The 22,730-nt window shown below is 37.3% G+C and overlaps 1 protein-coding gene across 1 annotated transcript in view; it reads right to left on the bottom strand.

Moving 5' to 3' along the window:
• LRRIQ1 (leucine rich repeats and IQ motif containing 1) overlaps positions 1-22,730 on the bottom strand; it is a 151,979-nt gene that overhangs the window by 74,059 nt on the left and 55,190 nt on the right. Inside the window, exons 15-19 of the mRNA XM_034772340.1 lie at positions 22,164-22,646; positions 19,535-19,745; positions 17,374-17,493; positions 1,439-1,528; positions 444-568 (exon numbers count right to left, since the gene is read on the bottom strand). Coding sequence (XP_034628231.1) covers positions 444-568; positions 1,439-1,528; positions 17,374-17,493; positions 19,535-19,745; positions 22,164-22,646 — 1,029 coding nt within the window. The remainder of the gene's footprint in view (positions 1-443; positions 569-1,438; positions 1,529-17,373; positions 17,494-19,534; positions 19,746-22,163; positions 22,647-22,730) is intronic.

Here is a 22,730-nt window from a genome sequence, read left to right as displayed (position 1 = left end):
AGAGTAATTAAAAGTTTGCCATCAATTTTGAATGTTTACATTTCAGTTACAATGAAGCATATTTCAGTCCTTTTCTGCAAAGGAATACAGCACTGTGAGAAATACTTTTAAATTCTTATCTGATAGGTATCTGTATGTTAAGGCCTATATTATAAGATTGTTTTTAACATTTTATTATTTACATATTTATAGCCTTTTATTCTTATAACTTTTATATTTTAATTAAATGAACATTAAATTACTGCAAACCTAATAGATTGTATTTGTTTTATTCAGTTTTAATAAGTGCATTTACTTACAAATCAGTAATTATCTGAGTTACCAATCAAACAGTTGCAAAAAGCACCACAAAGAGGAGTACTAATTACTCTTCCAGTGTTTATTCTGATATCTGCCAGAGCAGGTACAGGTAGTAATAAAAAAAGCAAATCATTTTGGCTTACCTGGTACTAAACTGGGTTTTTTCTGATGACAACGAATGTGGTCTCTCATCACACTGCCAGGCTTCATGTGGAGGCCATAGTAAATTAAATGAATTATGATCTGAACTTAAAGGCCTAGCATACTTCTAAGTAAGGAAATATTAAAAAAAAAAAGAAAAAGAAAAAGAAAAGAAGAAAAAAAGTCAGTGAATAGTATTATAACTTTGGCTCTGATCCTACAAATGCTTACTCATAGGCTTGACTTTATGCACACGAGTAGCGTCGTTGATTTTAATGGGGCTATTCGCAAGTGTAGTTAAACATGAGTGTGTTTGCAGAGTCATGCCCTTTGTTTGTATTTCAGAGGTATAGTAAAAACATGATAGGTCCATCATAGACCTTATCTTAAATTAACTAAATGCTCTATGGAATATTGGTGAGTTTAATTATATCACAAAAGCAAAAAAAGTTTAACGCACTGCACATTTATGAATATCCATTATTTTAATCCAGGCAAAAATATTTTAAAGAATACTTTATAGCATATAGCAGAAGAAAAATGGAAAAAACCTAAAACAAAAACAAAAAACACCCCAGAAAGCTGAAACTTCAAAGTTTATCAAATAACTAACAGACATTACAGTTCAATGACCTTTAGCTGTTCTGAAAGTCCTCAGCTGTTGCTATATAATGCAGGACTTTAGTATTTTTAAAATACTGTGTCAACGAGCAATTTTTAATCCATTGCCAAATGTGCAGATGAAGCACATCATCTTTTTTTTTTTTGAGCTACTGTGAAGTAAAGTGTTGACAGAAATCCAAAATAAAGAAAAATTTAAGCAAATGAAAGAAAAGCTACATGAAAAATTACATCTGGGGATGAGGAGGAAGTCAGAGGCTTCTAAAAGTAATTGTGTTTTTCAAGTCAATAAATTGAAGTATTAATCACTCCAGTGTAGCATATCCTCAAGGAATGAACAAAGACTGAAGACTAAGAAGTTTCCATGACATGTTACCTTTGGCCAGTGCAGCTGGTTTGTGAGCAGCAGTGTTTTTGAAGGGAAGCGGGTGGAATCCAAAGCTAGCCATTCTCTCTCTAAGGCAGCCTGTATGAATGAGTAAAGTCAAATAATGCACTGATAAAAAACAGTTTAGTTTAGTTTTGATAATTTCTACAAAGTCTCTTTTAAATTGTCTTGCATATTGATTCAAATGTGTTCAGGTTGTATATCAGAATACATCTGCAATGCAATCACAGTCACAATTCCAAAGTGCTGCATTGGATTGATTTTTATTATTATTTACTATTTGTCGTAGCATCTAGGACCATGATCATGGACCAAGACCCCCATTGTACTAGGTGCTGTAGAAATAGAACAAAAAGACACAAATAAATCCACAATTAATAGTTATTTTCACTCAGATGTTTCTATCCTCTTCTCAAATTCTCTTTATTTTACTCCAACACCTTTGCTAAAATAAGCAAATAAGAGCCACTAAAGCAGAAAACTACAGAGCTAAAGTAGTTTTCAAATATTAATATAAAGGGCACGGAGAAGCTTGTTAGCTTTTTTTGAACAATTAATATTTTAAATCCCTGTGTGAGTGCCTGATTCTGTCACCCTTACTCATGTTGAGTTGTACTTATCTGGTGAAGAGTCCCACTGAAATCAAGGTGTCAGACTGTGCAAACATTCACACAAGTAGTCCAACTGATTTATAGCCTAATGGAACAACTTGCAAGGGTCGCAGAATCAGATCCTGAAGGGTATCTTATTTTTTCCTAATTTAAAACTCAGCCAGACTAACTTTTTTCTTACACTTCATTGACTTTTTGACCATATTTTCTTTTAACACTTTTAGACAAGTGCTAGAAATGCACATCCTGATGAGAATAAGTAAGTACCTCTAAGAATCTGGCTTCTCTTACTGAAGACTCAGCCACTCAGATTGCTCCTACTTCAGCAGCAAAGAATCTTGGGGTTCATTCTAATTCTACTTCTGCTTCCAAAAAAACTCTAATTTATGTGGCTAGAACATCTTTCTCCCATTTATGGAATATTATTAGGTTGCATTCATTTCTGCCTCCATCAGAACTCCCAGCTTTGAATACCTTAAGACATGATTACAATAATTCTTTATTGGCTAGCATGCTTAACAAGTGTTTGCATAACCTTACATTGTTGAACAATGGGTGCTGCCAGGTTCTTTCTGAAGAAGAGATGACAGGTTCATATTTCACCTATTTTGAACAGGTAACCTTGGATGATGGTCAAATACTATACTCATTTTAACACAGCTCTGATGTATATGTACTATATGATGTTGAATCACCATCCTTCCTCCATACTTACTCAAGGTTTTTTAGAGTGTATATGCAAGTTTTAAATCATAAGAACTCTTTCATGTTAGACTTCTTGTTTCTGTAACTACCTTAAGCTTGATATGACGGTTAACCATATTTGGTATTTGGTATTTAATTTTTTTTAAAAATCTAGATCAGATTATATTCCCTCTTCGTTTATATCTGATGTATCATCACTCTTCTTTCCCATTTATCGCTTAATTTCAAGAACAAAGTTTTGTAGGTTTTCCTTTAACCCCCTTCACATCAGTTGCATGTTAAGGAAATAGCCGTGTGATAAATTGAAAACATATTTGCCAAATAAATTTATCATGCACCTATGACTGTCTCATTTGCCCTCTGTCCACTGATCAATCTCCTTTGGAACTTATTCTAACACTCCTAACCAGTGAGCAGTTTCAAACCGCTGCCATTTAAAAACAAAAAAATCAAAGTGCCACTCTAAATGTGGATTCTGTCTTTGCACTCCACACCTTAAAAGCCACCTATCTGAGATGCAAGATGAACAATGTTTAGACTCAGAAACAGTGATTAATTCAAGGTTTGATATGTTTATGACCCAGTAGAGCTAGACTTGGGAGCGTCCCAGATTTTCCACACAGAATTTGCTTCTAAGTTTTGGAATGGTATCTCAGGACATCAGACTTTAAAAGTATATACTTATTGTTGGCCTGTGTAGTTTATCTGCTGTGGGAAGAAGTTTTGAAGCTAAAAATCTCTTCAATCTTGACAAAAAGAACAATTTTAGATGGAGTCAAATTTGTGTATTTTTCTTAAAATTAAATGAGACTATCAAACATCTCATTTGGAAATAGGTATTAGTTTACAAATGAGTACTCTTCATGCCCTCTTTAATTTGTACTCAGCTTCAATTAACTAGCAGAAAAACACTTATAATTGTTCAAATGAGCCTCCCTTCATTCATCCCGAGTCCAGTCCTGCAATCATCACAAGTAGTCTCACTGACACTAGAAGTTCTGCTCCAAAAAGCAGCTATATAAAGATGTAGACTTCTTATTCAAAAATCTCCTCCCTCTCTGTTAGCAATACAAAGTCAACACAGCTAAGTGTGTACTGGAGTTTATTATTTCTTCTCCATACTTGTCAGGAGACTGGGTCATAGGCGATCAGGCCTAGTGGTCAGAACAGGAGTCATGCCTAGTGGCTAGATTCCAATTTCCAGAGCCAAGGGTTGAGACAAGGCCAGAACCAGGATCGAAGGTCAGAACCAGAGTCAGAGTCCAAATGCCAGAGCTAAGGGTTGAGGCACTGTTGCAGTCAGGAATCAGAGTTCAGTGTTGAACCGGATTACAAGAAGTCACAGAAGGCAGGAGCAGGGCTGGTTCTGAGGGAGGAACAAGGCAGGGACTGGATGGGAACAAGGCTGGATGCAGGGCAGGGCCCGGGCTGAAGTTGTGGAGGAGCAAAGCAGGAGCAGGGCTTGGTGAGACAAGCATAGGGAGTCAGAAAGTATGTGGGCATATGCGTTGAGCAGTCAGCAAGCTACAGTTCCTGTTGATCTTCAGAACCAGCCTGCTGGCTGCCTCATCCAGTCATGCAGGATGGTCTGTCAGGCAGCCCAGATGGCTCGTTAGGGTGTAAGAAGTACTGAGTAGGCACAGCTGCAGTGCCTTGCTCCTGATAATACTGAATTCTAATCAATCTCTCTTGGGTAATCACACTGAAGCTACTTGTGGTCCACAGGCATATTTGAAAGGAGATTCTGCAAAACATTTATTAATGCAGAATAAGATCCAAGCTTGACTCTCACATCTCTGGTCAAGTTTGTAGACCTGGCAGTTTAAGTTTCTAGTCTAAACTGAGCTCATTTGCTACGGAAATCAGTCAACAAAAATAAACATAGAAGCCTAGAAGGCTTTAAGTTTTGAGGACTTCAGTAACTCAGCCAGAGATTATGGGCTTATCATCAGAATGGGTGGGTGAAGTTCTGTGGCCTGCGGTATGCAGGAGGTCAGACTAGATGCCACTATGGTCCCTGCCTGGAGTATGGATTGGATCCTTTTGTTTTAGAGATGCATTATTTACTAATATTCTTTCTTTGGCTTTTAAATGTATGTTGAAGCCTTACTGTAATTTTTAAATTCAGTTTTTACCATTTACTAAATTTTATATCAATGTTACTATTTTAATAGTGTTTTCATTTGTTTCACTAATTGTACATAAAATATAAAATGTCTAAAGCTGTCTGGTAAAAAGAGACACCACAGTACAGAATGGTAAAGCATTATTCAAAGGTATAAAAGGTACAGTAACTAACAAAACATTACCAAGACAATTGATTTATCATTAAGATCAGATTTGTTAATATGAAGCACATTTGGCACTACTAAGAATGTACTGAGTATTAAAAATATACTAAAATGTCATTTACTTTGGCCAACAACAATAAACACATCACTGATTTTCAAAATGTATGTTATTCTATTATGTTTATCCCTAGAGATTTCTACAGTACCAAGCTCAAGAGACTCCTGTTCATAGTCACCCCATAAATATAGTACTGAAGTATAACTATCTAAAACAAAGTTTATACATAAATAGATTTTTTGATAACTTAGTCCAAAAATTAGATCCCAGTGTTACTGAGACTATACTCTGATGGAAAAAATGCAAGCTGGGATAGACTAAAGATGTATAAAAAGTAGAAAGCATGATTATATGGACTAAAGAAAAAATTACCAATTCCATTTTTACTAGACGAGTGTGTATATGTGGAAGAGCCTCTGCTGAATATTAAGTATATTTCTGAAACCAAATTAAAGGCTTGATTTTACAAACACTAATATATACAAGTAACTTTATGCATGTTTGCAAATCCCATTCAATGGACCCAACTCACATGTGTAAAGTCAATCATTCACATACAATTCGCTGGGAATTTTACATCTAGTTCTATTTGTTTCAAAATAAGCAATGCAATTTACAAAGCTTCATTTAATGGAACTGATGATTTGGAAAAATGTGATTTTTCATGAGGCTAGAGAGAATACATAAATTGGCTGCAAGTTAGGAACATCTAGCACGTTTTTAAATCCAAAAAGAAATTCTTTATGTTAACCTCCTTTCAGTCTCACCTTTTAAACGCTAGTTTGTTGGCACTTTTTTCAAGAAAGAATACACATATATTGAGTAATATTCAGTTAAGATTTGCACCAGTTTACTTCCTGATTTACCAGGAGTGGGCACAAGAATGTCCAGATTATACCTTCATTCTCATGGAATTCTTTATTAAATACAGTATTTTTTCTCCTCATCGCTTCATATTGCAAGAACTATTAAAATGTAAATATATACACCTCTACCCCGATATAATGCGACCCAATATAACACAAATTCAGATATAACAGGGTAAAGCAGCGCTCTGGGGAGGGCGGGGCTGCGCACTCCAGTGGATCAAAGCAAGTTCAATATAATGCGGTTTCACCTATAACACGGTAAGATTTTTTGGCTCCCGAGGACAGCGTTATATCGAGGTAGAGGTGTATTATAGTAATAAAGAATTCTTATGCTGTAAGTAGATTTTGGTATATCCATTAGATAAAAAACTTCATTCAGTGATTCACTGCATCACATTCTTTCAGCTTCTATGAATGTAATCCTGTGATTCCCCCCGCAGTATTCTGGTATCTCATAAATGAATTCCAAATGAACAGTGAATTCTTCCACTCCACAGTTTACTACATAACCTTTTCATATATAGCTATTCTTTCCTACCTTTAATCTATTCATTCTAAAATAATCCCAATATCTCTTTTTAGAGCATTGTATATCTTGCTTTTATTAAGTACTCCTCATTTTGGACTTGATATTTCAAAGTGCAGAGCACCCCCAATTTGAGTGTTAGTCAATGGGAGCTGTGGGAGCTCAGCAGTTTGCAGATGACATTCAGAACATAAAAGTGTGGAATTCTGCTGAGTACAATTTAAATAAACTTAATAAAATAATAATAGCAATGATGAGGTAGTCAGTGACTTCTTAAGAAGGAAAAGGCAGTGGGTGGAGAAGGTGGGTGTCCTAATTAATCTTTTATAAAAATACAACAGCATTACAAAAAAGTAAATTACTTCCAGTGGATCCAATCCAATGTCCATTGAATGTACGCTGGATCAGGCCTACTGGGAGGTGGAAATTGCACCCCAATCACGCAAACATACATTAGAGTAACTTTACTCTTGTGAGCAGCCCCACTGAGATCAATGGACAGGTCTCATGTGAGTAAAGTTATGCACATGAATAGTTTTGGACAGGACTGGACCATAGTCTTCTCCAGGAGCAAAGTGGAGCAGGAGAGTTAACAAAAACACACAACCAAAAAACAAAATAGGAAGAGGTTGGGTTGACAGGAAGGAGAAGAGGGAGGGAAGAGTCTCAAAATATTTAAATAAATCAGCATTTCAAACAATCAAATACGCAAAGATTCTTCAATTTAATGTAGAAACCTAAACTCCTGCCTACAAACACACAATAGCTTTATGGCTTCTAAATTGATTTAGCCCATGATTCAGTTATTATAATAGCTTGACAGTTCTTCTTGTTTACAAGTACTAACTATGTCCTAAACTATATTTTTATTAATCCCAGAATATATTTATTACTGAATTTCTAGGAAGTAGAGTCAATTCATTATTATACTGAAGTATTCACTTAAATAGCTACATATTATATGGGGAGAAAAAGAACCTACAAGAGAGCTGTTCAAAATGCTGAATGTTACTTTTTTAAAATTAGAAAATCCTTTTGACCTCCTCAATCACCCTCTTCCCTCTCAATTAACCCCTTCTCTGCCTACAGTACAGCATGGGTTTGTCCAGAATAATTGTCATATTTCTGTTTATACAGTGCTTCAAAACCAAAATTTGGGAGTGACTGGCTGGAATTCTCCAAATGTAAACAAAGCAATGAAAAGAGTTATTCTGACAGTTATTCTGAATTCAGGTGCCCTGTTGGCCTGAGGGAGAGATGGTGGCATGAGAAGCATGGAAGGAAAGAGGGCACTGAGTAAAATCTTGTTTTAAAAACCAGCCTCTCCTTACAGTTTCACAGGCCTATCAGCTAAATCCACTGCTTGTTTTAACTCAAGGCTGTTCTATACTCAGCTCCAGTTTATACCTCTGATTTTGTTTAATCAGTTTCCCTGCCTTCTGCTCTGCCAATGAGGTCATTCATCTCCAGTTCCCAATCCTGTCACCATGCCTTTTTCACATCATCTCTAGGTAAGGAATGTTCTCTTCATTCTGATTTTACCACACCACCATCCTCTCTGCATCCAATTTTTTTTTAACACTGATTTTTCCACATGGACCACAAAGAGTGAACAAATAGAAAAATGACTCAAAATTAATATTTATGCTTATCTTCCCCATGCTGGAAGTGTTTTCAGTTTTGTATTTAAACTAAATTCTTCATGGTAGGGGATGTCTTCACTTTGTTCTTATACAGCACCAAGCTCACTTTTGGTCTTTAACAGAAATGAGTAACAGTCTAGCTCAGTGTTGAAATAAAAATGCTTTAATCCACAATGCAAGTGGACAATACATTTAACAGTGTTCTCAGAACTGTCACTCCCCAAGATGCTGAGGATGATGAACTTTGTTTCCATGTGACAAGCTAGAGACTAAAACTTCTTCACCCCATGTTGGCTATTTAGTGGGCTATATGGTTGCTTTCTCTCTTCTTTGGGTCAGGAATAAGTAATCACGTAATGGTGGTCAACTTTGTGGATGATGGAAGTAGAAAAGAGCATACCAGAGAAAAAATTACTGTATTGACTTTCATTTGGCTGAAAACTGCAAATTTCTATCCTGTTTCTGGCTAACATCTCTCTCTCTCTGGTGTATCCCATTCAATTCTTCAGAACAAACCTTTTCACCACTTAATCTAGCTTTTGTTTTCTGCAAGAATCTTAGTATGTCTGATACAAAGTTCTTCTCTGTAAACTTAAGTACTTGCAAAAGTTGCAAGAAAACATGCAATTCTAACTCACAGGTTTCCTGGCACAAGATCCCTGAACTATTCTTTCCCAGTTGTTTATATATTGCTGATTGACTGTGAATGAAAACTGCCTTTGAAATTAGAGATCTGAATTTTTTTAGTGCATTTAAAGTTCTCTTTCATCCCCAGAATTTTGATAAATCAGATTACTCTACAGGCTAGTTTTCCAGAGCAAGAAAGCAACAGGCCTTCTCTTGTATAGCTTAATTTGGAATCAGGAAGCCAAACATATTTAGACATTCAGGGCCAGACTCTTGGCTAGTATAAATGCAACTGAATCCAATGGAGCTACACCAATTTACATCTACTGAAGGTGTGTCCTCAGGCACATTTGCTACAATTTCCATTAAAAGGGGGAAGATTTTTAGTTGCTTTTTCAATTACAGGTAAGAAGTTACTGGCAGTACACAAGTACTAATCTTAAACAAAAAGATCAGATACAAGTTTGAAGTAAAGGGAGTATGAATGATGTGTTACAGAAAGTGTATATATTGGGCCTGATACTTCTCAGCATTACATTGATTTTACAGCTCAGTGCAAACACCTTTGTGGTCAGTGGAGTTACACAAGCATAAGAAACAGTGTAACTAGGTGGATCAGGCCCTATTGTTTTTATAAAAGCTATCATCATGATATGTTTTTAATCAATCATTCCTCAAACAGTCCAGTTGATGAATCATGTACATGGATAGAATCTTAGGTCTGGTCTATACTACCCGCCTGAATCGGCGGGTAGAAATCGACCTCTCGGGGATCGATTTATCGCGTCCCGACGGGACGCGACAATCGATCCCCAAATCGGCGCTCTAACTCCACCAGCGGAGGTGGTAGTAAGCGCCTCCGACAAAAAGTGGCAGAAGTCGATTTTGCCGCCGTCCTCACAACGGGGTAAGTCGGCTGCAATACGTCGAATTCAGCTACGCTATTCACGTAGCTGAATTTGCGTATCTTAAATCGACTCCCCGCTGTAGTGTAGATGTACCCTTAGAATTGCAGCCAATAAGAATAAAGTAGCCTTTTTCTGTTGGTTTTACTTTCCCTGATACTTCACCTATTCTATTTGGTAGAAGTAAGCAGGTTAGCTCCCCAGAAGAGCATTTTAATGTTTGACCAATGCTTCTTCCTTAGCTCTGACATTATTTGAGGTGGAGGAGTTGAGAAAGGGAAAATGATCATGTGTGCTTAAAGAAAGTTTCCTATAAGTTCCAAAAGTTGCTTTTAAAAAATGTCCCTTAGATAGAATCAGAATGGAGAGAGGTTAATACGGTTTACTTGCTAGCAAAGTGGGTATACACTTTTGTTTGTAGTGGGAGAGCTTGCAGCATGATGAGTATCTCTGCCATTGAATGTAGAATGCTTGAGCAGTAAGAGGAAGCAGCATAGTCTGACACCAACACTTCAGCTGCTTCTGGTGACTCTGCAAAGGAGATCTCTGTAGTGCAGACTAGTGAAGATGGCTGGGAAAAAAATTAGCTTATGGATCCCACTTTAGCAAGGCTGGCAGTTAGAAAAATTTCCATTTGTAAACATAGCACATTACATAGGTAAATCACAATTAAAATGGCATTTTGGAGTGCCATGTTTGTCTCAGCCCTGATCTACACTGGGAGGGGATGGGGGGAGGGGAATCGATCTAAGTTACGTAACTTCAGCTACGAAGTCGACGTACTTAGATCGACTTACCGTGGTGTCTTCACCATGGTGAGTTGACTGCTTCTGCTCCCCCATTGACTCTGCCTGCACCTCTCGCGGCGCTGGAGTACAGGAGTCGACAGGAGAGCACTCTGGGGTCGATTTATCGCATCTAGACTAGATGCAATAAATCGATCCCCAGTGGTATGTAGACATACCCTCATTTTACAAAGTAGAACCATACAGCAAACCACTCTGAAAACAAAGTGAAGAAAATACGGATCATCAGAATTTGTGAATTCAATAAAAATTGTGCTAAACTTTGTGTGCATTCTAAATACAAAAATAAGGATTACAGAAAAAGACTATTGCATAGCCCTATCTACAAAAATAGGAAGCTTTAGAAACCTGCTATACCTGGATTCAGAAAACTCTGAACTACTACTAACTGAGATTATTTTAAAACACTATTCTAATTGCTAAAAGCAAACAATATGTCCAGCCAAGAAAAGTAGAGAGAGGTGTTGTATGGATTCCAAAGAAATATCACAACAGTGAATTGTTCTCATGGGATCTCAAGAGATTTTAAAGACATAAGAAAGTAGAGTAATTATTACAGAACATTCCCTTAAGAGACAGTTAATTTAGAAGAGAAGTACAGCTATAGTGTATCTTTCTCTTGTAAGTGGACACAATGGAAAACGACAACATTTAGCTGAGAGAAATTTAAGGCAGGATCATATTTTTGAATGCTTGCACCAAATGTCATTTGCTAAAATGCTTAGAGTAACCTTAGACAATCATTCTAACAATAGATTTCACTCTTATTCCTATTGCCTGTGTTTTTTTTTAAATAAATATGATTAGGACTGTGTAGAATTAGCAGACTATTCAGTACATGAAGGAGGATGCAAGTAAATGAGTAAAATAAAACAATCTCACAGAACGTTGGAATTTTTGCAAATGAAAACACTCCATACTTAACTCCAAAGAGGTCAAGTCTTATGATAATGTTACAGAAGTCATTCATGACATACACATAACTTTTCTGCAAAATGTGCTTTGTGCCCTAAGCTTGATAGTGCTCAAAGGAAGTTATGGGTCAGAAGCCAATTCCTACATTTTGTTTTGAATAAAAGACTACAAAGTACAGATGAGTGAACCTCATAAGCTTCAGAGGTTAGACTTGGTTCACATAAGCTCCAGAAATGCTTGGATGCTTACCCAATCCTTTTGAAGTTCCCAATTCCACCCTCTCAGCAACCTCAAGAATCCTCAGACTCTTGGCACCTTCAGCCCTCCTTGAAGGCTCCAAGATCCCCAAACAATCATCCTTCCAAAGGCTCCCAGTTCCTGCTTCCTTCCTACCTCTGATTCCACCACACTCTACAAGATCCTCACCAGACCACTGTCCCTAAATGTTCCAGATGATGTGCCCACATAACCAAATCTCCCATGCTTCCTAACTTTGTAAACAAAACTATGGAACTCAAACTACAGCAGCTTTGCTACACTATGGCAAGACCATAAGCTTCTGTATCTAAATAATATTGCACTTGGAGCTTTCTCTATTAAAGGTAACTCAGAGTATACTGACCTCAGATTTCCAATATGGGATATCACCACTAGAGAATATGCTACATTTACTGGGGGCTGCAGCTTTATCAGGAGAAGAGAAGCCGGAGAGAAAAGTTAATAGTGGAACAGGATAAATGTTGAGGTATTGCCCAAGGCAGAGATTTTCAAAATAGGGGAGCTGCTGCATGCTCTGCACTTTTGAAAGACAAGCTACTTTTTAAGTGTCTAAATATGGACTTCAGAATATAGTTTTAGGCTCCTATTTTTTTTGATAATCACAACATAAGGTGCTTAAGGTGGACACAAGATGCTTAATTATTAAGAAGATCTATCTTCATAAGACCCACTGCTTGAGAAAATTTGGGCCAGGAAGCACAGAAGGTGGCTAGCCACCTGCCTTGACCTGAGTCCCCACATTCTGTGCCTCCTGGCTCCAACTCTTCTTTAGAAATGAGTCCTATGTAGCTCTAAAAACAGTTGGTCCCCGAATCTCATCAGTCCAAGACTTGGATCCACTATTCTTTTGAGATCTGTACTCAATCTGCCACTGTTTAGAGAGGTTTTGAGAACCTCCAAGTGCTGGGCCCTCCAAAATGTGTCTCTGTCGGACAGTCACCCCTGCAGATCAATAACTGCCACTGTTTGTGAGTCAAAATTGATTTGGGGAGGGGGGAAGGGTACAAAATAAACAATGTAAGAATCCACAGAAAACCAACAGCATTTTTGGTCCCTCATACCAAGGCGTAATCATGCCTAAAACTGACGGACTTGATTGATACAGGGTCAGGGAAATCTGCCTGTTTATAAGCAAAGATAATACAGTATTTGAGTAGTCTCCATAAAGAGATTTGTAATGTCTTGTTCCCCTTTTAAGAATCACAGGAATAAATTATTAGAACCTGACAAAATTTACAGACTCTTTACACTCAAAGAATGCACATGGTTACAAGATGCACATATTCTGCCTGTTTTGTTCCTAACATCATTTGTTTTTTGTTCCTTCCTTCCCTAGCTTCCACTTCCGTAGGAGCTCAGGAACTGATAAGAGGGGGAAAAAGGCTTAGAGAAATAAGGCATACACTTCAGGCTACCAGGAGAAAGAGGAAAAACAGTGAGGAGGAAGTAGGTGGTTGAGCTACTTATGGTCACCTTTGTCTCCTTACTTCCAGGTAGTTTGAAACATGAAGGATAGGTCCTAAATAAACTTAGGAAAGAAAGGTTGCATGACAAATCCACAGTTTAAAAGCTGTGTAACGTTGTTCTATTTAGTAAGAAGATAATAGTAATTGTTTTTCAGGAGAGGATTGTTTCCTTTAGTAATGTTCTCAAATATTTCTTTCATCGCTTTTCTTAAGATTGGAAGAAGTTAATACTTCTGAAGTTTAAGCTGATGCTGACTATATCTATGAATTCTGCAGAACAGCTCTCAAAGACAAGAGCTTCAACTGGAAGCAAGAATTTGTTATTTTCTAGATTTTATTTTGAATAATTTGGTCTTTCTTTTCTATTATTGCTACATTAAATATTGATGTTCTTTTAAAAAAACAAAATAATTAATGACAGGTTTCAGAGTAGCAGCCGTGTTAGTCTGTATCCGCAAAAAGAATAGGAGAACTTGTGGCACCTTAGAGACTAACAAATTTATTAGAGCATAAGCTTTCGTGGGCTACTGCCCACTTCTTCGGATGCATAATTATTTTGAAAATAATTAATGATGAATAAAATTTCTCCTCATATTTAGCCTGTGGGTTAGATGATATCCAGTGCTCTAAACTAAAAGGATTTAATGAGCCAAGCTACAAACAATGAGATACATATGGATCTTTGCGTAGAGAGAGAAAGAAAGGAAATTGACACTTCACTTTCCTCCTTTGTCCCTCTAGAAGTATTGATATTAAAGCCAATTACAATACTGGCTGCATTGATGACCTCTTTTCACAGAGTATTGAAGTGGATGTTGATACAATTAGCACATTCTTGGCACACAGATCTCCAAGTACTTTAGTAAGAGTGTAACCCAAAGTTCTTGACTCTTTAGAAGCAACTATATATAAAGCCCCTAGGCTATGGGCTGGAAAAGATTAACTAGGCCCCACATTACCTCATCTTGTATATAACGATATCATACATGCCACGATACATTTATATAAGGGAGCAGATTATGATAAATCTATATGAGGGTTAAATGGGAGCTCTGGGTAATTAATGGCAGACAACTGGATGGAGACGCTTAATATAGTATCTCTTGCCATTTCAATTGTACAGAGGCTAAAAGCATGACAGCAAAGATGTATAAAGCCCTCAGTCATTCCAGACACAGAATTTCTTGTCCTTGAAATACAGGAACACCTAGAAGAGTAGTTAATATGGACAGGAATTTGCAGAAGAAATAGAGGGACACCCATATTAGTAAGCCAGAATGCAATCATTGGAGCAGCCAGGCAGGGAGAAACTCCTGGTGTTTGAAAACAGATGTTACAGAAGTCTTCTTCCCCAGCAGTCAATGTACCAAATATTATGTGACCATGTTAAATAACTGATGTGACAGATCTCTGGATATTTATACATTCTGGACAACCCTTTAAAGGCAAAATATACCATCAATGAAATACTAATTTTAATTGGACACAAAAATATCTGAATTTAGGGTTAGACCCAGGTCCAGTCCCCGCCTCCATGAGATCAGTGACTCCCCTGGCAAGAGAGCTAGTGCAGGTTCATTGCAGAAGGATGAGCTGAATGCAGGGAATTGGCACCTCATGCTCACTGCAGCTGTGCAAGGACTCCTGATGCAATTGTACTGAGAAACAGGCAAAGTGGAAGGATCTATCACTGCATGAATCCTCACCTGCCTTTTCACTTTGTAACATGCCATAGAAACTGCTTTGCCTCCTAGCCTGGAATAATCACTCCATGACCCTGGGAGGCGTAGAAAGATTCCTCCCTTCTATACATCTGTTCTGTGCCTGGCCTAGCCATTCAGGCCAGCTGCTTGACTTCGTATTTGCACCTAGATGAACAACTATTAAGAATATTCAGTTAATGACATGATAGCACTCTGATATGTAATACAGGCTATAAACACCACTGTTATTTATTTTAGAAAAATACTATAATATTTGGAATAAATAGAGATTCCAGGCCAGATCTCCAGGTGGCATAAAAGGCCATAGCTCCCCTGACTTTAATGCAACTACACTGATTTATACTAAATAATAATCTGGTTCATTGGGTGTAAAATGCAATACAGCATATGTGCTTTTCCCTTCTTTGATACACATGAACAGATATTTTCTTCCCTGTGTTAAAAAGTAAGTTCTGCAACTTTCTAGTATTGAGTATTATTTGAGAGAAAGATGGGAGCAAACAACAGAGTTGCTCTTTATGCTGGATACGTTTTAAAATCCTAAACATTAAAAAGTAAAATTTAAGCCTACTCTCCTGGTTTAAACCCCCATTTTATGCCCGCAAAATTATTTCCTGGTACTTGTGCCTCTGTCTGATTTGCACTCTCAAAAGGGTGGCTGCCCTTTTGAAAATTTACCCCTGAAAAGTTTATAGCTACTCAAAGACTGAAGAAAAATTAATTTTGATTGTTAAAAATTATTCCAAGTCATAAGTAACACATTGCATGTGTATATAATAAACACCATTCCTGTTTTGTTTAATCCAGTGCAACTCTAACTGGGGTCCTCAAAAGGTGGCTGATCCTCAGGTCACCAGATACAGTCCTGTTTTGGTACACCGCAAAGGCAAAAATATTTGATGTTCAGAAGTATTTTATAAGCCCTAGGAACATGTCATCTCCAGCCAAGTAGGGGTTAACCACATTAGAAGTAGGTCATCTCAACCTCCATTTTGAAGTTATGGTGGGATTTTAACACAGGACTATTGCAAACACCCATGCTCACCCGTATCCAAATGTCCATGACAAAGCCATATAAAGTTCCATGGCACCAGCCATGATGAGTTCCTTTCTTGTGTTTGAAATCATGACAAGGAAAGCAGGGTGAGTGAATGAGGATGTGCAGAGAACTCAGAGAGCTCCAATTACAGGTGAGTAATTTTCTTCATCCAGAATTGCTCCTACAGATACTCAGTTTTGGAGAGACCATCCAGTTTCCAGAAATGGTGGACTGTACTGTGTAGTATTTAATTCACACTGGATTAATTCTCTCCTGAAATGACCCTCTGACTGGCTCTGAGCAACAATTAAATCCTTGCTGGAGTCTACTCTGCCAACTGTTTCCAAAAAACAGAGCCCCAATTGTGCAAGTATTTGCAAAGAGGAGTTTCTGTTGTTTCGCAGGAAAGTGAAGATAATGCTGCATAAGGCTCCTTTTCCATGCTTACTGAAAAGATTTGGCTGTTGGCAGTTGTTTGATTCCCTTGATGCAGTAGAGCATTGCCTACATGTTTTATATATCAATTTACCAGGTTTTGAACTTTACTTTATTGCTCTGTAATTCCTTTGGTGATCTTTGTCATGTCTTAAAAATGAATATTTTTGCTCAAGTTCAGTCCTCTAAAACTTCATTTGCCCTCCCTGAACTGCCAATATTGACAATGATTCTAATAGTTCTTGTAGTACTGCAGCTGGATGTTCTGGAACACTGCTACTTTAGCCTTTTCCTTCCCAATTTCACTATCCCTTTCTTCATTAACTACTCTTGCATTAAGAACCTGATCCTCCTAGTCATTTTCCAGAACACAGAGGTGAGATTGCTGAATTGTTTAGTAACTTTCTCCACCTCCGGTTGTTGATGTGGTGGTTTGTTTATTTATTTTGTTATCCCTCAATGATAATTAGCAGATATATTTTCCAATATGTTTTTCTTTTAGAAGTTTGCATCCATCAGTGGCATAGCTCCCAATCTGTCAAATGACTCTACTGATCACTATGCTGGTGACATCACACCTACTGGGGACACTGGAGTTCCTGGGACCACTCGTGAGGGTTAAGGCCAATCCTTATTTTCTCCAAAAATTATGGTTTTGTAATATTTTTGAAACTACATTGTACCTTATATCCCATAGGGTATAAAATATTATTAAAAGGGTTACAGAACTGCACACTTTTGGACAAAAACAGCCACTTGCACGATCCATTTATTTGCCTTCAGGCTCTAGAAATAGATGAGGTTTCATGTAGATGAGGTGTGTCATTAATAGCATAGTAGCACTGGAACATCAATGCGACCAGCAAGCCAATAATCCATAAAAAGTACATTTAAATTAATTATATACCCAAAATGTAACTCTTTCTTGCTCTCTCGGGTTATCTAATATATCCAACATACAGTTCTAATGTAGGTACATTTGCTGCTGTTTTAGGTGAACTTTTATGTTAACAACTGTGCTTACTTCATCAAATGTAAAATCATCCACATTTACTTCTTCATAGTCATCCTCCACTTCATCACTTTTAACAGCTGCAAGAGCACTGGCTAGTTTCTTCCGCAAGAGGAAACCCTTCCAAAATGCCTAAACAAAAATTTAAAGCATGTTATACAAGGCCATAGATCAAACCCAAATCCAGATTCTCTATGTTATCCCATTAGGAAGATAAAACATCTTAGACCTTGGTTTAATAGCTCAATGATCTGTTTTTTGAACTTTATGTGACATTTAAAACTACAAGACAAATTAAATGCCAGCATATGTCTAAAGCTCAGAATACTCAAGAGGTTTTCCTCAAGTAAGCAGAATGGAATCTTGAAACTCCCTCAACTACAAACCTAGGTCAACTAATTAATTATTTGACAATTCCTACAGGGCCTATTCTAAGCGGAGGGGGAAGAAGATATAAGAAAAAGTTGAGTGTTCACTTTCAAATTACTGAGAACAAAAATAAAAACACACTTATACCAAATTTCCAGTGGTTACAAGTGGCAATTCTTGTTGTCATCTCATGTAATTAACCTAAACCAGTCAACCACATCTTCACAGTCACCGTCTACTCTACATTTTTTAAGAAAGGGTTTTTTTATTATCATCATCATCTAGGTAAAAAAGAACATACAGCAAAAAAAAAAAATGAGCACTTAAATACCTGAAAATGATGCAAGACATTAGGAACATGTGCAAAGACATACTGGATACTTTAGGATAAAAGGCACATTATACATGGGAATATTATTTTTATAACTGTAGTTTTATGGATCATGGTTTTAAAGGGAAATTCCTGTTTTATGGTAGACAGTGTTAGAACTTGGATAGCAATTTTCCTTGCTCACTGAGAATGTTCTACACTGTATAAATGAGAGGATATTGACATTTCCTCCTCCTTCTCAAAAATTATGTGCAAATAATAGCCTTGTATCTGCTTTGCCTTATCATTTGCAGTGTGCTGCCACAAACTAATGATTTATCATGAACATAATGAAATGCTGAGACTGAAGATCTGCTTTCCTACTGGTTACTCTGTTGGCCTGTAACTACTAGGAACGTACAATTAAAGTTAAATCAGGCATACTGTAGCACTTATGACTGGCTAGGTTAAAAACTTGTATATTGGGTTATATCCTCAACTCTTCCAGAGCACAGGTGGCAGGAAAGGGCATCCTCATGGGTAAGTGACCTGTGCTTGGAGAGCTCATTTCTAGAATTCAGAGAGAAGGAAAAGCCAGCATTTCCCCATAATGCTGGTCCTTTCCTGATACCCATTCTACATTCCCAGAAGACAAGTTCCGTTGAACAGATGCCACAATGTGATGAAATCCATGAGGCAAGCAGTAAAATTTTCTGAAGTAGCTTAGGATACTTAGGGTACATCTACACTACAGCGGGGAGTCGATTTAAGATACGCAAATTCAGCTACGTGAATAGCGTAGCTGAATTCGACGTATTGCAGGAGACTTACCCCATTGTGAGGACAGCGGCAAAATCGACTTCTGCGGCTTTTTGTCGGCGGCGCTTACTACCACCTCTGCTGGTGGAGTTAGAGTGCCGATTTGGGGATCGATTGTCGCGTCCCAATGGGACGTGATAAATCGATCCCCGAGAGGTCGATTTCTACCCGCCCATTCAGGCGGGTAGTATAGACCAGACCTTAGTAGATTAAATCCTATTGACATTTAAATAAGATTTAGGCTTCGAAGTGTGTAATGTATTTTTGAAAATGAGACAATATCCTAAATCACTTAGGTACCTTTGATGTTTTCACCCAACAAACACAATATGGAATAACTTTCAAGATAGGTTTATGTAAGGCCAAAAATTCTGGCAGTGTCCCTTTAATTTAAAAAGGACTAGAAAGATTTTGAAACTAAGAATATACAGGGTACATGACATTATTTACCTTTGCCACCACAGTAAAATTAAAATCAAACTAATATTTTGTAAAATAAACTTTTGATGCTTATGCAGGATTTTATTAAACAAAAAAAGGGTTTTCTGCTAGAATCATCTGTTTGGTTCAAGAAAAAAACAGAATGAACATTACTTATAAATACTGCTAATTAATCAAATCATTCCTGACTAAGTCTAACTGTAACAAATGAAGAGAACACTGTAGCAAACCAACCTGAATAAGGGCAGCAGCTTTATGCTTCTGTTCTATAGCGTCTGTGAGTTCATTGCTTTCTTTTGTGCAGTAGACAGCGTTTCTCCTGGCAAGGTACTTCCGCCAAGCACACTGGATCTCCGTTGCTGCCATATGTAGTCTAGCACAGAAATGAATATCTCTGTGAATTATGTAGCCTCGCCAATATGACTGGATTAGTGTAGCTGCCAAGCTATGAACACCAAAAAAAGAAAGGTTTATGCAACTGAAGGCTCTACAGTAACTGCAAAGACGTTCCCCATTAGATATGCATACATGTGTTCATCCACACACAATGGTTGAGAGACTCTTGGAAAATGCATTTCCAGCTTCTACCTATTTTTACTTTTTAAACAACAAGACTATTCAAGAGAGTAATACACTAGGGATGCTTTTAAATCTACACAATGATTTAAAACAGTTATGTATGGGGTGCCATGGAGTTACCCTTATGCAATCATAATATAGTTTATAATTTCATACTGCAATCCCAGTGGTTAAAGTATTGTTCAAGTTCCATTTTGCTTATTGTTTTAAAAGTACAGTTATTAATTTAAATGCTGTAAAACAATCTTGATTATATTATAATCAGAATATTCAGATCTGTCAAATGGTTGGTGCTTTCTAAAGGTTTGGGGAATTCAAGAAACCAAGGCACATTCTCCCTACAGTGATCTGCAGATCAAATTTTTATAGAGAAGTTAATGTCTGATGGCAGTTCTAAGTTATCTCAAAATTTTAGAAAAAAAAAACCCTTGCATCTCTTATATCAACAAACCAATGAAAGGACAGAAGAATTTAGAAACACCCCACATTTCTATATTTTTTTTGTTTTCTCTTCTTATTTAGGTGTAGCTGCTTAAAATGCGAAGCAGCTTACAGTGAAGCAGATACTCTGAAACAAGTCACAGCCTCCCACAGGAATATTTTGAAGTCAATAAGTTAACTCAGAGATAAGTAAATATTACATAGAAAATATGTGGCTTTTTAAAAATCTGAACTTCTAAGAAAATACTTAGGAAAATTTTAAAAATAATTGATTTCACCATAAAAAGTATATTTTAAAACCTTGCTTAAGTACTGATGAGCAAGCACAACCAGGGGTGGGGAAAGTAGGGATGCTGGGGGTGCAGTAGCACCCCTGATTTTAAGTAGTTTAGTTTACAGTTTTGCCCAATAGCTTCCAGCACTACTGGGTGCAACTCACAGTTAAGAGGATGACTTTCCAACAGCAGAATTCCTGGAATATTTATATTAGAAGAGTAACTAAAATACTTTAAATGCAACGTTTAGAAAAGGATTTAGATTTTCAAAAACACTCAGGTTTCATAATGGGCTACTATGCTCCCGCTCATTTCCACTGGAGTTCATTATGTATCCTGCAGTCCTCCTCAAGAAATACATTCATAATAAATTAATCAATTCCCAAGTACAACCAAAAACAAAAAAAACAGAAAAACCCCAAAACACAGGGAATGCTGTCTGCATATTGTACTTCTAAGGAAACTGAAGGAACATACCTTTCAGTGTTGCCCCTCACAGTGTACCCCAGGCTTCTATGTACAGTGTATTTTTGAAACTGGACACCTTGTCCTATCTGAACTCTTATGTACATAGGACCAAATCTTCACCTCCAGTTCTGCCTGTGTAGCATGAATCAGTACAAAGCAGCTAGAAATCTGCCCTAAATGGCAACAGAGCATTGCACTTCACACGGGAGAATCCTTAGGTGGCACAAATCAAGTGTAGTTGGCTCTATGCTCCCCAACCCCTTTTGTACAGGACGGAAAGAGGCATGTTGGGAATGCCAAGAACAGGACAGATAGTTGGCTCTTCAGTCAGCACAGCTGCATGTGATTGGCCCAGGGTCAGGAAAATGGAGAAGTAGCTTTAACAGCACCTTCCCCTCCCACTTTCTCAACTGTAAACTCAGCACAGATTAGGACTGAGCCCTAATGAAAGTTACAGAAAAAAAAAAATCTTACTAAGAGTGTTAAAAAGCCTCTGGACTATTGTTTCTTCTTGTTTTATACAATTAGGCAGAGGGTTCACGTATTTAGTACCAAGAAAGGAAAAGTTAGATAGAAGTCACATTTTTAAATTTTCTCCTTACTTTCACACAGTTTTCAATTAAAATACATTTTAAAAATATTGTTAAAATGCAATCACCGACAAAATACCACAGGACTGTCATGCATAAGGGATATGAATTTTAACCATGATTAGGAGACAATAAGAGTTAAAACTTATTAAAAAGTACATAGGAGGTGAACAGAAAAGACAAAGGGTTTGTCTACATAGCAAGTTACTGCACAGCAAGCCAGTGTGTTATATATAGCATACTGCGTTTCGAAGTAGAAGAATGCTAAGCCACACTCCAGGACTTTCACTGTGCTGTAGCAGTGTCCACACAGGATGCTACTGCATGGCAAGATAGTGCGCTGTAGATTCACAGCACAGTAACTTGCTGTGTAGACAAGCCCTTAATAGAACGTAATAGTTGTAAGTTTGTATCCCATTGGAAACTATTTTGAAAACTAACTTTTCACATTACGATTATGCAGAAATGGAACTGGGTTTTTATGGCAAATATTTGACATTTATATCTTACTTTTCCACACTGTTCTCAACATGCTGGAGATTCTCTCCCTCATTACTTGCAATAACTGTCTCTCTGAATGTATTTCTTGTAGTTGGGGTTGATATTTTACTGTTATCTTTGCTCTCCCCTTTGTGACTGATGCAACATTCAGTACTTTTCTTCTTTATTTTGTGCTCTTGATTACTTTTTTTTTGAGGCACAGGTACGGAGGAGTTAATGAACATAGGCTGAATGTGGCTTGTAGTAATCCATCTTTCAGAAGGATTCAACAAGCCCTGCTTATTTTCCTTTGCACCAGCGATAAAGAGGTTATTTTGCTGTAGCCTGTCGGTGGCTGTTTGCTTCAAATGATCTTGCTGTGCTTCTGGTTCGTCTCTGTCAGCAATGTTTAGGTCTCCATATTCATGTGCATATCGGTGTTCATTACTAAGTTTCATCAGCTCCTTAAAATACCAGCACTGACTCTGTGCAGCATCCAAGAAAGAAGCATTTCTGAAGAAAGATAAAAATGCAATTACATTTATTTTAGACAATTGGAATTATATTTTTAAAACAACCATGCCTTTATTTTCTAAT

Source organism: Trachemys scripta, chromosome 1, assembly GCF_013100865.1.
Source record: "Trachemys scripta elegans isolate TJP31775 chromosome 1, CAS_Tse_1.0, whole genome shotgun sequence".
Taxonomy (NCBI): Eukaryota; Metazoa; Chordata; order Testudines; family Emydidae; genus Trachemys; species Trachemys scripta.
The sequence above is the reverse complement of the archived record's forward strand: the minus strand, read 5'-3'. Positions and strand labels throughout refer to the sequence as shown.